The sequence below is a fragment of the Leptosomus discolor genome, chromosome 3 (genome assembly GCF_034619465.1).
Source record: "Leptosomus discolor isolate bLepDis1 chromosome 3, bLepDis1.hap2, whole genome shotgun sequence".
In the NCBI taxonomy this organism is placed as follows: Eukaryota; Metazoa; Chordata; class Aves; order Leptosomiformes; family Leptosomidae; genus Leptosomus; species Leptosomus discolor.
The window spans coordinates 65,650,272-65,666,686 of NC_141393.1; the positions used below are offsets into that span (position 1 = coordinate 65,650,272).

A 16,415-nucleotide genomic window follows, 5' to 3' on the forward strand; every position below is an offset into this window, starting at 1 on the left:
TTTTTGTTTTGGTGAGGATCTTCCTTGTGTAAGAATCTCAGACGTGAGGAACAGACTAAATAGATGGTAACTCTAACAACAGATAAAATAGTCAAATGACTAAGCTCTAAAATAGGAAATATTACTAAGTTTGGGTAACAAACTCCCTTTCAGTTTTTATGACAGCATCCTTTTGAAAGCAAGACTTTCAGAAATTTTAAATTTAAATTAAAAGGCTTTTAAATTTTAAACCTTTAAAAATCAGTATTTCTGGTTATGATAATATGTTTACATTTGGTATTTTTAAAATCTTTTGAAAGCAAGGCTTTCAAAAATACCTTAAAATTTGGCTGATCATTGTCTCAACCAAGAGATGATGATTTTTTTGTATTGAGTGAATCAGTTAGTTTTAATATAAGATGTATTACTCACTGTGATAAAGACCCGGCACAGCTAACAACATGAGCCACGCAGTGCTCCTTTTGATCAGCTGCTTACAGATTTCTAGTTGATTACCTTTGAAGAAACTTGTCAAATCTCTGAGCTGCTGACAGAATGCTACTGATGGCATAGTGGGCCTGTCTTTTTTTTCTAACTATAAAATTACGTTAAATTTTGGAAGACAATTCATTATGCCCTTGTTAGGCTTTTAAATTTTAAACCTTTAAAAATTAGTATTTCTGGATATGATAATTTGGTTACATTTGGTGTTTTTAAAATCTGCTTTCTGCACTACCATTATGAAAGCAATATCCTGTTTTTCAGTGCTAGCACTTCAGATCCCCCAACAGCAAATATTAAGCCAACTCCTGTTGTGTCAACTCCAAGTAAAGTGACTGCTGCAGCAATAGCTGGGAATAAGTCTACTCCAAGAGCCAGTATCCGTCCAATGGTTACTCCTGCTACAGTCACTAATCCTACCACTACTCCAACAGCCACAGTTATGCCTACAACACAAGTGGAGACTCAGGAAGGTGAGCATTTTAGTATAGTATAAGGATCTACAGTAACCATAAATGCTACCTTTGCCTTGAAATCTTGGTAATTATTTGTTTGAAAGTACCTCAAATAGTTTTATTGTCCCTGCATATTTTTAAATATTGCACCTTTATGACCACTTCTATTGCAGCTCAACAGTTGAGATTCCTCAACTGAGGATGGATTTAGGCAATGTTAACTCAATCTGCAAAACATTGAATCTGCTTATTTAGGACATTCTGAAGTGGAGAATGTGAACTGTGCTAGATAATATGAAAACAGTTGAATGTGCTACTGTTTGCCTTTCAGCTATGCAATCAGAAGGACCTGTGGAGCATGTTCCAGTCTTTGGAAGCACTAGTGGGTCTGTGCGCTCCACCAGTCCTAATGTTCAGACATCTCTGTCTCAGCCCATCTTGACTGTTCAGCAGCAGACTCAAGCAACTGCTTTTGTGCAGCCCACTCAGCAAAGTCATCCTCAGATTGAGCCTGCTAATCAGGAGCCATCCCCTACCATTGTAGAAGTTGTACAGAGCTCTCAAATAGAGAGGCCCTCCACTTCCACAGCAGTGTTTGGCACAGGTTGGTTTTATTTTATAGGCCTACTTTTTGAATAGTTCCTTTTAAGTAGCTCCATTTGAACCCTTGTCAAAGCAGGCCTAACTTCAGCAATATGATTTGTGTTTCTCCTCTCCCTCACCCCCCGCCCCCCCACAGTTTATTGCACATTTTGCAAACTTCTGAGATTAGGCTTGTTTCCTGAACCTTCAGAAATGGTACCTCTGAAATGCTGTTGTCACTGCATTCCTTAAAGTAGAAAATAAAAACTCATGTGTTTCTATATTCAGAGCGCCATTGGGGTTTAATGCATTAGACCTTGCTGCCTCTTTTTTCCATGGTACTGTTGGAGCAAGGTTAATTTTAGGAGTCATGAGAAAGCTACTTAGGCTAGAATAGAAAATATAGAGAAGAACACTAAAGCTACTCAGTGTGATACACTGTTGTACATCTGTTTGCCCTACGTAGTATAGATTTGGGGTAGAATGTTTATTCCCTAAAATACACTTTTGTGAACTGCTTGTTTTGTTTCCTAGCTGATACTCTGTTAAATTTGTTGGTAAACTTGTCAGAAGCAAAGATGTTGGAAAAAATATTTTAGTTGTACCCTGAAGCTTACATTTGGGTTCCATCAGGTCATGAATGTAGGTCCAAGAGCATAAGACTTGTAACTGAAGGGGCTGATGATTTCATATCCTAGGAAACAGCCCAAAGTGATTCTGTCTGATTCTACTTGTTATCATTCAATGCAGAAAAAGAGGCGATCATCCAGAGTAAAATACCAAACTTTTGATTTTCCGTGTTGTACATTTGTTCTGAAAGTAACAGAGAGGCTCTTCTAAGTTTCAGCTACCCCAAGTTCTTCACTGTCCAAACGTCCACGAGAGGAAGAGGAGGATAACACTGTGGAAAACTCGGACCAAATTTCAGAGGAAACAGTGGATGTACCTCTTCCAAAGAAACTGAGAAGCATACAGAGAGTTGGACCTGAGGTTTTTGAGAATATACTACTTAATCTATCTCTCTGGAAGATTTTAATGGGAAGAGGGAGTATGTTACTTCAGAGCAAGTCAGTTAATTCTTAACATGACAATCTATTGCAGAGGAAGCAATTATGTTTGGGTATTGTAAAAGGCAGAGGTTAGAGGAGTTGTAATGAATGATGCAAATCTTAGTGAACTGTAGGAGGAAAGAGAGAGGGCCATATCCTAGCATTGAGGAGGAAGAAGTTAAAGAGCATTGAGGAGGAAGAAATTAAAGCATTTTTCAATGTGGTCTGGCAGGTCATTATCTACAGTTATTCTGGAATCAAGTGCAATGTACTTTAGGAGATGCCAGGTGAGCAAAGAGGGGTTCCATGGAAAAGCTTACAGGAGATGCATGTGAAATATTGGTGTGAGGGAATTGGGATGTCCTGCAAAAAAAAGGAACGAACTTGAGACAACCTCGCAGCAGGCAACTTGCGAAAAACGTTAAGAAAGTCAAAGATGTCTTATTAACTCTGTATGAGAGGGATGTTGCATAACAGAAAAGGGCAAAATTGTGTAAGAACATTATCTCTTAATTAGCTGAGAGGATGGAGGTGGAATGGGAAACCTTGAGGGTTCTTTTTTGGTCCTGAAAAGATTAAGAGACACTGAGGTTCAGTGGACTGGAATGGGGAAATTGTATTTCTGCAGGGCAGAGAAATCTGGGGTGCTAGATAAAAGCAGAGTTAAGGAATGATAGTAAAAGGGAAACAAAATGTTTCCCATGATCTTTATGGGAAAAGGTAATTTTTTTTTAAAAAATAAAAATCTCAAACATCTTGAAGAACCAAACTTTTTTTCAGGAGGAAGTGACAGCAGAGGAGAGCACTGATGGTGAGGTAGAAGCTCAAACATACAATCAAGATTCACAAGACTCAATTGGAGAAGTAAGCATATTTGAAAAGAAAAAGTCTTAATTTCAGCAGAAATAGCGATTCTTTTTTTTATTTCAAACTCTCAATGTTTTTAGAAATGACATCTCAAGTCAGATCTTGCAGATTTCCAGTGGAAGCCACTTATAACCATTTAAAGTTCAGACTTGCTATGTTCAAGGATAGATACTCAATTTTTATTGCACTCTGCACATACCTATATAAGTAAAATTAGCAATGTTAGTGTAGCTTTGCGATTTTGAATTTTAATTCAATGTGTTGTTTTAGAAATCCTAGTGTCCTTAACCCCAATTTTATGTAGTGAAAATCTGTTTTATATAGAGGTTAAATGAGTCACAGTCTTAAAATGGAACTTGAGTATTCAGTTCATAGAGTCATTCAGGTTGGAAAAGACCTTTGAGATCATCAAGTCCAACCATCAACCCTACTCTGCCAAGTACACCCCTAAGCCATATTTCCAAGCATGACATCTAAACGACCTTTAAACACATTAAGGGATGATGACTCAACCACCTCCCTGGGCAGCTTATTCCAATGCCTGACAGCTCTTTCAGTGAAAAAAAATTTTCCTAATGTCTAGTTCTTCGCTTACTCCTTTGGAGTACTTCTCTTTGGTTTCTGGCTTTTCTTTTACAGAAAGATTTGACAAGTCCTTGGGCACGCTTAGTGTTAGATGGGTCATGATGTTATAAACAAAGAAAAAAGTTGGTTTTGTTCTAATTCTGTAAGATGCCCATTGTAGCTGTGTTAGGAAAGCCAAATGTAAGTGAAAACTGTGAATCTCCTTGCACGTCAGAAACGAGCAAAAGTGTTATGGTAATTCTGCCTTGGCAAAACTTCTTGTTGAGGTGTGGAATCTATTTTCTTTAAGCAGCAGTGGCTACTGAATCTTTTGTCAGTCATTCCATGGTTTTACAGTTTTTCCCTTTGTATCCTTCACATGTTTAAAAGGTATGATAAATGTTTACCTCCCCATTAAATCCCAGCTGTGTGCTTTCTATTCCACAGGTATCTTTAAACCTTCTTTAATTAACAGGTTTAGTACTCAGTGTGATTATTTGAATTCTGCCACCAGACAGCTGTTAGCAACGTTAAAGTAACATGTTCAGAAGATAGCAGAACCTAGTTATTATACCTAAACCAAAATTCTTGAATGCTACAAAATGTATGTGGTAGTTGCGATTTTTTTCTTTTTTGTTATTTTAAAAAGAGGTTGTGGGGCACTCTCTCTGATGTGTTTTTTTTCTGAACACATCTAGTCACACTTGTCAGACTTGGTTCAGATGTTTTGAATATACATATGTGCTGAATGGAAGGAGAACTTTTTGCTAGCTCTGTGTCTGGCTATCATCTGAGTTGCATGACTGTTCCTTGAGACCAAAAGAACTCTAAAACAGCAGCTTAGAAGAGAGATGGTTGTTCCTTGATCCTGGGCAGACTTCTAATTGTCTGTAGTCGATTGGTGACAATCAACTGTAGCATTCTCTTTTGTCCTCTCCTATCTCGGTTAGTTACTAAGAAACAGCGATAACTAGTGTTTCTCTTGTGAGTATCAGTTTGTTTCTGTTCTTTTTGACCCATCACCAGCCTCATGCACTGATGGTAACTGCAGTGTTGGTGGAGTGCTCAGAGTGCCCCTCTAAGTAACCAGGCAATTGTTGGTTGGGTGTGAAATAAGGGCAGAGAGTTGCCTTAGCTGTCAACAATGCTCCGTGTATCTGTATTTGCTTGTTGTGCAGCTGTTGGTGATAGCTCCTCAGTTATCCAAAGTAGATGGCCAAACATTCAAGACAGCAGAATGGATATGCCTTCAAATACATCATATGTGATACAGTGTCCCCAGTGATGGCACCCATCCCAAATCAGATTTGTTAGTGAAGGATAAAATACTTGTGTTGTAGAGCAGGCCTCCATTTGATTGAGGTTGAGAGCTGGGAGCCCTTAGAAGTACAATGGACACGTTCCTGATGAACATTTAAAAATCGTATATGCCACATTCAATTTTGTTTCCTCTGGTAATTCATGCTTTACAGGGTGTTACACAGGGAGAGTACACTCCCATGGAGGATAGTGAAGAAACTTCTCAGTCTATCCCAATAGATCTTGGACCACTTCAGTCAGATCAACAAAATACTTCTTCATCTCAGGATGGTCAGTCAAAGAGAGATGATGTCATTGTAATTGATAGTGATGATGAAGATGATGATGATGAAGAAAATGAAGGCGAGCAGGAAGTATGTATATCATGGAATTACTTTATTTATTAACTACTTCACGTATGATTTTATCTTTGACCTGATTTAAAGCTCACTGTGCAGAGCTAATTTAATCAATTTCTTTATTTTATTTTGGTTTTACTGTATAAATAGTCTCTATTTTTATAGTCTGTATTTCTAGTGTTTTACAGATACTTGCTAATTCAGCTTGAATTTTTTTTTGAGTCATAAAATTTCACAGTGCATCTAGACTATCTCTGCCTATTTAACATAGGAGTTTTTCAACATATGAAGCTGGTATCTGTGAGGAGAGGCTGGGGTCTGCCCTATGCCAGACACAGCTAGTTCCAGCTGGCTCCTCAGTGGCCCCACTGCAGGACACAGCTGAGCCCATCAGCTGGTGGAAACATATGTAAGAAAGGGCAGAAATGCTGCATGGCAGTGTTAGTGTGAGGAGAGGGGGGGCAGAAATGTGAGAAACAATCCTGTGAATACCGAGGTTGGAGAAGAATGAGGGGGAGGTGGTGCTCCAGGCATCGGAGCAGATATTCCATGTAGTGCATGAAAGGGATGGCAGCGGAGTGGGTATTTCCATGTAGCCTGTGGAGAGGACCTTGGTGCTGCAGGTAGATATTTCTTGAAATAAACTGCAGCCCGTGGAAGAGTAGGCTCTACTGCCAGGAACTGTGAGCCATGGAGAGGAGCCAGTGCAGGAGCAGGTTTATCCTGAAAGATGGCAGCCCTTCAGTGGGAATGACCCACTGCTGGAGTACTTCTTGAAGGACTGCAGTCTGTGGAGAGGGCCCACACTGAAGCAGGGAGAAAAGCGTGAGGAGGAAGGATAGCAGAAAGAAATTGTTAGGACTGACCACAGCCTCCCATTCCTTGTCACTTCTGCCCTGCTCTGGGTGGGGGAGGAGGAAAAGGAGTTGAGAACGAGGGAATGAAGTTGAGCCTAGGAAGAGGGAAGAGGGTGGGGGAAAGGTATTCTAGTTCTTCTGTTTCTCACCATCCAACTGTTTTTTAACTGGCAACAAATTAAATTAGTTTTCCCCAAGTTGAGTCTGTTTTGCCCATAATGGTAATTGACAAGTGATCTGGCTACCTTTATTAAGCTTTTGCCTCTTGTTTTCTACCCTTATCCTGTTGGAGAGAGTGAGGGAGTGACTGGGTGGGTGTCTGGCTTCCAGGCAAGGTCAACTTACCACAGCAATCAAAAAAATACATACAGCTACTCTGTGGGTAATAAGTGCTGAACGTCTTCAGAAAGAGATCCACAGACAGGCGTGGTCTATGTAGCGCAAAGCAAAGTTTACACTTCAACATGTGAAATCATTCCACTACCCTTTCTGCACTTCCTTAAGGTTTTTTGGTGGTCTTACAGGACTATGAGGATGAGGAAGAGGAAGATGAGGATGATGATGAAGACACAGGGATGGGAGATGAAGGTGATGACAGTAATGAAGGAACAGGTAGTGCTGATGGTAATGATGGGTATGAAGCAGATGATGCTGAGGTGAGATTTGTACATTTTTTAATAGCCTGTTAAATTTCTTGGAATAAATCAGTGTTGTAATGCTTCTGCACAGATTTGAGTACTTGAAAGAAGAAAAACCTTAGTATGAATTTATCCCAGAAAACACTAGTAGGTGATAGTAATTTCTGTGTTTTCACAAGAAAAATGAACTTTGAATGTTTAAGGGGGCTGAATGAAAATGCAAAGTACAGGAGCCAGCAACAAATACTGTAGCTGCAAAGCTAGTAAGCAATTTCTTTGAAAGCTGGATATTTTGTTGTCTGTTATTATTAAGCAATGATGGCTACATTGTTCACATTTGTGTATGTACAGGGATGCAAAACTTCTGAAATTTCATACAGTTGTATACATATACCTGATTTGTAGATATTTACAGAAATATTTTAAGATTTTCATGTGTTTTTATTTTGTTTACTTTCTGGACACTTCTGTAGTGCTTTTATATTCTCTTTACAATCTATAAGTTGTTTAATGCTAAGTGATATTATGTTTATCTGGGTGTTTTTTAGGGTGCTGACGGTACAGATCCTGGAACAGAAACTGAGGAAAGCATGGGAGGAGGTGAAAGCAACCAGAGAGCAGCAGATTCTCAAAACAGTGGTATGGTTATTCCAAGTTTCTTGAAAGTTTGTGTCTGTAAGGGGGGGGGAAATGTAGAAGCTGTTTTGCCTGTGTTAAAGTGTGCACTTAAAAGTAGGAATATAAGGTGAAATGCTGAAGACCATTTTAACCTGAAATGTATCTTCTTCTGAAATGTTCTTTTCTGGATTTATTCTATGTTCCTTTGAAAACCCTGCAAGCTCAGGTTGCTGTGGAAACTGCTGTTGTTGGATCAGTAGATTAATCTCTCAAGAATCAGCACTTGTATCGTCAATAGTTTGTTTTGGTGCTAGTGTTGATGTAGCTGGCACAAGGCCTCTTTTAAGTGATTTTAAATAACAGTAATGAACTGTCTCCACTCTTGCAAAGGTACAAATGTCTGTGTTCATGTGGTAGCAGAATTTGAAGACTTGCCTTCATGTTTTCAACCCGGTTTGGAAGGCGTGTTTACTCCTCTATACGTCTGTATGTTTTAGGAGAAGGGAGTACAAGTGCTGCAGAGTCCACTTTTCCTCATGAAAGTTCAAGAGAACAACAGCCATCTTCTGCCTCAGAGAGACAGGCCCCTCGGCCTCCACAGTCACCGCGCAGACCACCACATCCACTGCCCCCACGCCTAACTATTCATGCTCCTCCTCAAGAGCTGGGTCCCCCAGTACAGGTATAAACTATCTCTAGCAGGTCAGAAGACTTTTAAAAAATACCTGTATGATTTCTTCTAAATAAAGCCTAAGTACTCTGACTATTGTAAAAAAGATGACATGTATTTAGCATCCTACAAATGGTAGCTGAGGAGGCTGACATGTCTCGTTCTGCAGATTATGGTTGGACAGGGAATGTTAAAAGCAGTAGAGCACTCATGATGGATTTGTGTCCTGAAATTATTATACCAGTGTTGTTTCGGTCAGTGACTGCTCGTATTTCCACTACAAAAGCTGTTCTTGAACAACTTGTAGCTAAGACAGATTGATGGGGATTTTTATTGCTCTCTGACCCAACGCAGATTGGGAAAAGGAATGTTGCCATTCATTTTCTAAGTTAAATGTTTCACAGTCGGTGCCTGACCCATGATTATGCTTTGATGTAGATTTTCTAAATGAAAACTTCGCAACCTGAATTTTGCAAAAATATCCTGTCTGGAATTATCCTTTACGATTAACTTGTTCTGAGGCTTGGGGCCACAATATTTCTGTGTTCAGGTTTTCTGTCCTCAGAAAGTTGAGTGAAATAGTAGTGTCACTTACCCAGAATTTAAACCTATATTATTCTTTTTTGTGGTTAGACCAGGCAGCATATATGAGATGTGGAATAGCTGCTGCTGTGGTCTATTCTTTAAGGAGGTATGATGCCTGTATTGAGCAGTGTGGTACACTGACATCTAATTGTTAGACTTACTCTTGAGCCCCTGTCCTTGGATGTGATATTAAAATTCCAGGAAAATATTCATGCTACTTCATTTTTCTTTACTATAAAGAGAATCCAGATGACTCGAAGACAGTCGGTGGGGCGTGGACTTCAGTTAACTCCTGGTATAGGTGGGATGGTAAGTATACAAAAGTCTAGTATTAAAAACCTGCATTGAAGGAACATTCATAACTCTTGGATTTTGTTTTGGTTTTTTTAAAGAAGTCTAGCTACAGACATGGGATGGTTTCTGTAGCCTTGCAGGTAATATCTTAGTCCTGTTAACTTCTGTATTAATGGAAGGCAAATACTAGAAAAGTCCCAGGAAGCTAAAGCTCTTCAAAAGAGGTTGAATTGGTTTTGTCCAAGGTAGTTTTAATTACTTGGTTTTGTAATCAATCTTTAAAGTGGATATATTACTGGGAAAAAAAGAAAAAAAATCTTTTCAGCCTTATCCTAAGGGAACAAGGCTAATTCATTTATGCTTTCTGTCTCCTTTGGCTAATTTTGAACCGTTTATCCAACTTCAACTGTATTTGTCAGAATGAATGCAAGTTCAGCGAGGGAGGGGAGGAAGGCTGACTGACTACATGTACGTTTTCTGAGATCAAAGGCATTGGCTCAGTTTTTAATTCTGCTTGTCTTGCATGTACCTGTCGTTCAATTTCTGCTTGGAACTGGCCTCCGGTTTTTGCCTGAACAGTGACTGAGCACATGGGAGGGAGCTTAGGGGTATTTTGGAGAGAAAGGTTTGAAAGATATGGGAGAAAGACAGGGAGACGAAGAGAATGCCCTATGAAGGATGAGGGAAGAGGGAGCTGAGGTGTCTGGCTTTGTAGGCAATGCGGGAACAAAGGACACAAATCTATAAGGATCAAGTGATTTGATATGTGGAAAATCCCATATGGTAGGTAGGTTACAGCAATCCAGATTAAGACAGATGATTTCTATCTATTTATGAATGAGTCATCCTAAGATTTCTTTGTAGTCAACAGGGAGATATGGCACTTTGATCTCATGGAGTAGATATCTGAAAATCCTTTCAAAGATGGGTGCCCTTCAAATGTATGGTTTTTATTTTGTCTTGCTTTGGTATTTTTATCGTCGGTAAGGGCGATCTATATTGCTAGCTCAGATTTAGATGTCTGAAATTAGAGAAGAATTTTGTTAGACCTAAGTCTGTTTTGCTGGACGATGTGCAAAAAGCAAACCAACCTTTAACTTGGCTTGGTAGAAACTGTAAATATGTTGTAGGCTCTCATATCAGTCTTTTTTCCAGCAGCAACACTTCTTTGATGATGAGGACAGAACAGTTCCAAGCACACCCACTCTTGTAGTTCCACATCGTACAGATGGGTTTGCAGAAGCCATTCAGTAAGTAAATGTAAAGGGCCGGGGGGGAGGCATCTCTTTCTTTCTGTTTTTCAGTGGAATGAAAATAAATTCAAATGCAATGAACTTGTGATTGGAGTAATGTGCTAAAATATACTAACTAATGTGAAGGATGATCTACATCTACAAATAAGTAATTGTTATTTGAACGGTGTATCATGAAACTTATCAGCAAATTAGGAGGCAGATAATCTCCAATATATCGTAACTTACTGACTTAGGAAGAGATAAAGCAAAAAAAAGAGGTGGTTCTTTTTCATTTCCTTCTCCTCTCTTTCCCCCCTGCCCTGCCCCCTAATATTACCATTGAAGATAATTACCTCAGTTTTTGGGTTTGCGAAGGTTCTGGACATTTTGAGCAGTCTGCTTAAAATTATGAGAACTTATAGGATCAATAAGCAAAGAATATTCTCTTCAGGAGTGTTGTACTGAATTTGCATGCAGTCCAAATAAGTTTGAGAAACTAATTGCTATTTAATTAACAGTAGTTTAGCTGATTTTTATGGTCAGTATTAATTAATTTTGTGTCATACATAATTTGTTCTCTCATTTGGGTCAGAAAGTTACCTTTTATTATTATTATTATTTTGGGGTTTTTTCCTTCTTTCCCCTCCTCCCCAGTCATTGGAAAAATTGGAGATTTCCTTAAATCTTTATTTTGATAGTTCCCCCCAGGTAGCTGGAGTTCCTAGATTTAGATTCGGACCCCCTGAAGATATGCCACAAACTAGCTCAAGTCACTCTGATCTTGGTCAGCTTGCGTCACAAGGAGGTAAACCATTTCTGTACTTCTGCATGGTTGATAGAGTGAAAAAACAAGTAACACAGCTGTTGAAAGGCAATCCTACTTCAGCTACTGGTTGAAGTGTGGAAACCTGCAACTCTTAAATAATTGTTAGCAGAGAGAGACTTAACAAAGTAAAAAGGTGTTTCCTTCAAGCTGCTGCACTTGTATTTGTAATATGGTTTAAAGAGTAGAGTGCTTCTGTGGGTGGGAACAACAGGCTTGTGAACCAGAGAAGCTGAAATTTTATGTAGGACAAATTGCCTGCTGGACACAAGAAACTTCATTAAGGAGAAATGAAATACTGAAGGAATAGCTTCTAACCTTAATTTTACTGTTGATTGTAGTTTCCATGTAGTAAAATAATAGGGGAAGACAGCAAATGCAAAGAAGTCTTTAGGTTATATCCTTACCTGCTAAGAGATGGCTAGGCAATTTGTCTGTATTGTTTCCCCGTCAGCATGGAACAGTATGCTGTTCTTTGAAGAAAGCGCACAGTCAAATAATGGCGTAAGAAAAGGATGAAAGTAAAACAAATAGAAATATTTTTATCAAGGTTTTACCTTTCAATAAATTATAATTAGCTCTGGCAGTAGGTCAGAACAGCTTAAAATAACAAAAATCTCCTTATTTAAGTACAAATCACTGGATTTCATCAAGTGTACAGAGAGAAGACAGTTAATCTGTTTTTTAGCTGGCGATTTTAACTGTCACTAAAATTTTGTGTTGCAGGTTTAGGAATGTATGAAACCCCATTATTCCTTGCTCATGAGGAAGAATCAGGTGGTCGTAGTGTTCCCACAACACCATTACAAGTAGCAGCACCAGGTAAGTGGCAAGAAATTTGCAGGCTTGACTTCCCAGAAAAGAATTGGATTATGATTGGTATAGTGCTTATTGCTGTGTCAGGTGTATTCAGTAACCCTTTCCCCAACACACCAAAGATTTCCATAGCTTTTCTGTAGGAAATTCAAACTAACTTGATGTTTATTAAACTGCTTTTCCTGCACAGTGACGGTTTTTACTGAAAGTGCATCAGCTGACGCTTCAGAGCATGCTTCTCAGTCTGTTCCAATGGTTACGACATCCACGGGCAATCTGTCCACCACTACAGAGGCTGGAGCGGGTGATGATGGGGATGAAGTTTTTGCAGAGGCAGAATCTGAAGGGTAAACTATGACTTCTTTCATTCACTGAGACTTGCTGTCGTGTTAGTTTTAATGATTTGTTTTCATCCAAGTGTACCTGTGATTCGTTTTCAATTTAACCTGTTCTGGTAGGAAGGACAGCTCAAACAGGATTTATTAATTTTGTGAAGCATTAGACAATCTGACCTTTTCGTCTAAACCCAAAGATTTTTTTCCTGATTTTCTTCTTCTGATTTAACGTAGCTAATAGAAAAGTCACCAAAAAAATCAGCTTTCTGTATTTTTTGGAATGCAGAGGGCTCTGTAGTAGTCAAATACCGATGGTAAAGGCCCTGCTTTGAAGGACTGGAGTTTGTAGAATAAAGGCTAAAGCATTCCTGTTTTTTAATAGAGAAAATCACTTATCCTTACAAAGCAAGCATGTATAACGAAGTCATTCAGTTAAGGCTGTGCAAGTACAAAAGATGTAGCACAGGGGAGGGGAATAAGCAGTTCTTAAAAATTTGGTAGACAAATGATTTTGTCTTCCACTTTGCAAGTGTGATTTTTAATATTTATAATAATTGCTGTATTTTGTATTATGATCAAATACATTACAAATCTAAAAGGGGATAGCTTATCATTTATTGCTGTGGTTTACTTTTGTTTTTTATTGATTGCATAATAATAAAAGATGTAGTTCAGAATTTACCTAAACTTTCATCTACTAATTGCAGGTGGTAAGAGGTTTGATCATAAGAAAATGAAATGTTACTGCTGCAGGTTAAATATGCCACTCGGTTTTCTTGATGCAGGACCAACTTGGACTGCAATCGTCTGCCTACAAGTAGATAGAGCATAGGATGGCTATTCAAATGTTAAGGTCTCAAATTTGTTTCTTACAAAACCATCTAATCTTTAGTGAATGAGAAGTACACTCACAGAGGAAGGAAGTGGTTCACAGAACAATCTGTAGTTCAGACCAGGCCTTGAGCTTGATAGGAGAGCAAGTCAATCTGTTGCTAGTAGAGAACTGATATTTACCACAGTTTATGAGTTTTAGTTAGCATCTTCTGACGGGTTTTTATATACTAATCAAGATAAATAAAATTATATACCAAAAAGTGAGCTGCGTTTAAACTACATTGAATGTTTAATTTTTTATCCAGGCCTATAATGCATTTTGGGTTTTGTCATTTGAAGACAGAGCCCAAATAACTTGGGTATTGCACCAGTGAGTGATCTTTATGCATAACTGGTCCGTGTGGTCCCTCCACTTCATTATTCCCCTGTCTAAACACACACCACCGTCACGTTAGATTTATTTTTTTTTTAGTTATTACATAGCTTTTACGATCTTCTCTGAAAGACAATCAGTATGTTGAATATGCAGCTGGAGTTGGGCTGCACATCAAGGAAATTACACTGTTGTTTTTCTAAAAGCCAGATAAATCTCTTTTGATTGGAGCAGGAGGGAATACGACAAAACAGAATAAAACAAATGAAAATTTCTGGGGAAATACATTTGCATAGGAATCTTTCTGCTCCAAGATGATGCCTTTTTTCCCTGAGCTTTTTGAAACTATGCGAATACACGTTTTTCCTCCCTCTCCTCCTCTTCTAGAGTTACTTCAGAAGCAGGCCTAGAAATTGATAGCCAGCAAGAAGAAGAATCTGTTCAAGCATCTGATGAGTCAGATCTTCCTTCGACTAGTCAAGATCCTCCTTCTAGTTCATCTGCAGGTACAGGTTAATTGCTGGAAGCGGTTCTTTCATACCATTTCATTAAGCGTGGGAACTTTTTGGATTAGCCTCGTGCACTGCTGTTAACCAAGGTACACAAAAAAAGATAGAACTCAGAGCAAGATCACATTTTGGTGCCTCTAGTCTTTAGGGCAAACAATTTTTACGTGGACTGCGGTAACTAGAGGAGGCTGTAGTAATAATAATGCTTCAAGGAGCAAAAGTTATTGATGCTTTGGTGATTCTGTCCACTGGTATGTTTGATGTCAGGTTTAAAAATACTCTTTCATTCAATTAAATCATCAAAGAACAGTAAGTAAATCACTGTTGATTTACTAATTTACCACCTAGCATAGGTGATGAAACAAGTCCCAAACTTCCTTGTTTTGAGGCTTTTATTTGTATGAGAGAAGATGTTAATGAAACAAATATGTGCCTTCATAATTTTAAACTAAATTCAGGAGCATAAAGCATATCAAATCATGTAAATATTAACAGTGGGAACCTGTACTAGACACAGACGTTCTTTCCTGCATTTCCGTTTCTTCACAGACACAAGCAGTAATCAGCCTAAGCCATTTCGACGTGTCAGACTTCAGCCACCGACATTAAGAACTGGTGTTCGTGGTCGTCAGTTCAACAGACAGAGGGGTAAGTGTTCGTGGTTGCCAAAATTCAGACTTTTTCAAACAAGGTTTTAGCACTTTCTTCCTGAGGGGACCATGTATGAACCACTACATTATATGCCTGTGTTAGATAGTAAGACATTGAATAATACAGCATCCTTGCCCTAGCTTTCAGGATGTTACCCTGAGAACTCTGTAGTTCCATTTTAGTATGCTAGTCTGAGCATTTTTTAGATAGGCAAACTTTCTTATGTGGCATTTGGTTCTTATCAGTGGAGAGACAGTAAATGGCACTAGATCTTAAACTTCGTAAAGTTTTAGAAGAACACTTTTTAAAAGAAGACTTTTAAGAATAATGTTAGGACATAAGTTTAGAAATCTTTGGTTTTAGCATTACATACCAGTTTCCAATTTGGTACATTAAGGATTCCAGTTTATTACTGTGTCTTACACTGATTTAAAAAAAAGACAATAAAACTTTATGAAATTGTTACAGATTTTTGTAATGCAATATAGAATTAAACCGCAATATAGAATTAAACCACAACAATAAGTTATTGTTTGCAACTTCTGTATTAAGAAGAATCCTTAGATGATTTATATTCAGTTTGGCATTGTTTTAACAGTGTAGAAGATTTGATACTAGCATTGAAATACAGGTATCTGGTATTTTGAAGAAAAAAGAAAAGTGAGGAGGTGGACCTATGATGGGTTTTCTTTCTAGTCTGTCACCATTTCTTTAACAATAAAATGGAGGGTCTAACTGGTTTCAGATATGGCAAGAGTGCTATAGTGGTTCTTTTGGCACAGGGCCTGAGCCACCCTTTTAAATGACAGAAGTGTGTTGTATCCATATCAACAGGCTGTAGGGGAGGAAGGGGGAGCTTGAATTTTATCAGAAAGGAAGTCCTCCACTGCAGTAGCAATTCCTTACAGAAGGATGAAGTATCACCTGTATCAATGCAGTGATTAATTAAAAGGATGAAAAGGATTTATATTAATGTATTTGTTTTCTTCCCCAACACAGGTGTGACTCATGCAATGGGAGGCAGAGGAGGCCTGAACAGAGGAAATATTAATTAAATGATCTGTAAAGTAATTACAGCTGTGTATACAAAAGTGCCAGTTTGCCTGTGGTTGCTTTAGTGTAATGAAGCCAGAGTTTAAAGCAGCGTTTTATACTTAGATCTGTGTGCACACAATTCAATGTCTTTATTAATAAAATTAGACAATATGTCAACATTCAAATGGCATCTTTTTTTAAAATCCTCTGCTCTGCATCACTTGCTAGGACAGTTGTACCAGTCTTTGGATACAGTCTTTCCTGTGAGAGCAGTAACAGGTCTTGCTATTCTTTTGTCAATGTCCAAACTGTAGTACCGATCTGAAATGAAGATATGGCAGAATTAAATTCCAGAAACTACATTTAGTACATGGAAAGAATCTTGAAGTTAAAGCCTTCTTTTTAATTTCATTTAGGCATGCATAGCAGATTTTTCATTCCACGTACATATATGGAGTTGAAAGGCTATAACCATGAATTTTTGTCA

The 16,415-nt window shown here is 38.4% G+C and overlaps 1 protein-coding gene across 2 annotated transcripts in view; it reads left to right on the forward strand.

The window, feature by feature from the left end:
• Window positions 1-16,107, forward strand: part of TPR (translocated promoter region, nuclear basket protein) — a 41,872-nt gene extending 25,765 nt beyond the window's left edge. Inside the window, exons 36-51 of one of the 2 annotated variants that reach the window (XM_086463400.1) lie at window positions 745-953; window positions 1,267-1,539; window positions 2,359-2,507; window positions 3,347-3,430; window positions 5,470-5,670; window positions 7,037-7,168; window positions 7,699-7,789; window positions 8,266-8,450; window positions 9,264-9,332; window positions 10,461-10,567; window positions 11,251-11,357; window positions 12,102-12,197; window positions 12,382-12,538; window positions 14,121-14,239; window positions 14,792-14,890; window positions 15,893-16,107. In XM_086463400.1, coding sequence (XP_086319526.1) covers window positions 745-953; window positions 1,267-1,539; window positions 2,359-2,507; window positions 3,347-3,430; window positions 5,470-5,670; window positions 7,037-7,168; window positions 7,699-7,789; window positions 8,266-8,450; window positions 9,264-9,332; window positions 10,461-10,567; window positions 11,251-11,357; window positions 12,102-12,197; window positions 12,382-12,538; window positions 14,121-14,239; window positions 14,792-14,890; window positions 15,893-15,948 — 2,134 coding nt within the window. In that variant the 3' untranslated portion in view covers window positions 15,949-16,107. The remainder of the gene's footprint in view (window positions 1-744; window positions 954-1,266; window positions 1,540-2,358; window positions 2,508-3,346; window positions 3,431-5,469; window positions 5,671-7,036; window positions 7,169-7,698; window positions 7,790-8,265; window positions 8,451-9,263; window positions 9,333-10,460; window positions 10,568-11,250; window positions 11,358-12,101; window positions 12,198-12,381; window positions 12,539-14,120; window positions 14,240-14,791; window positions 14,891-15,892) is intronic. The other variant, XM_009962193.2, reaches the window with a different exon arrangement.
• Window positions 16,108-16,415: the final 308 nt, after the last annotated feature.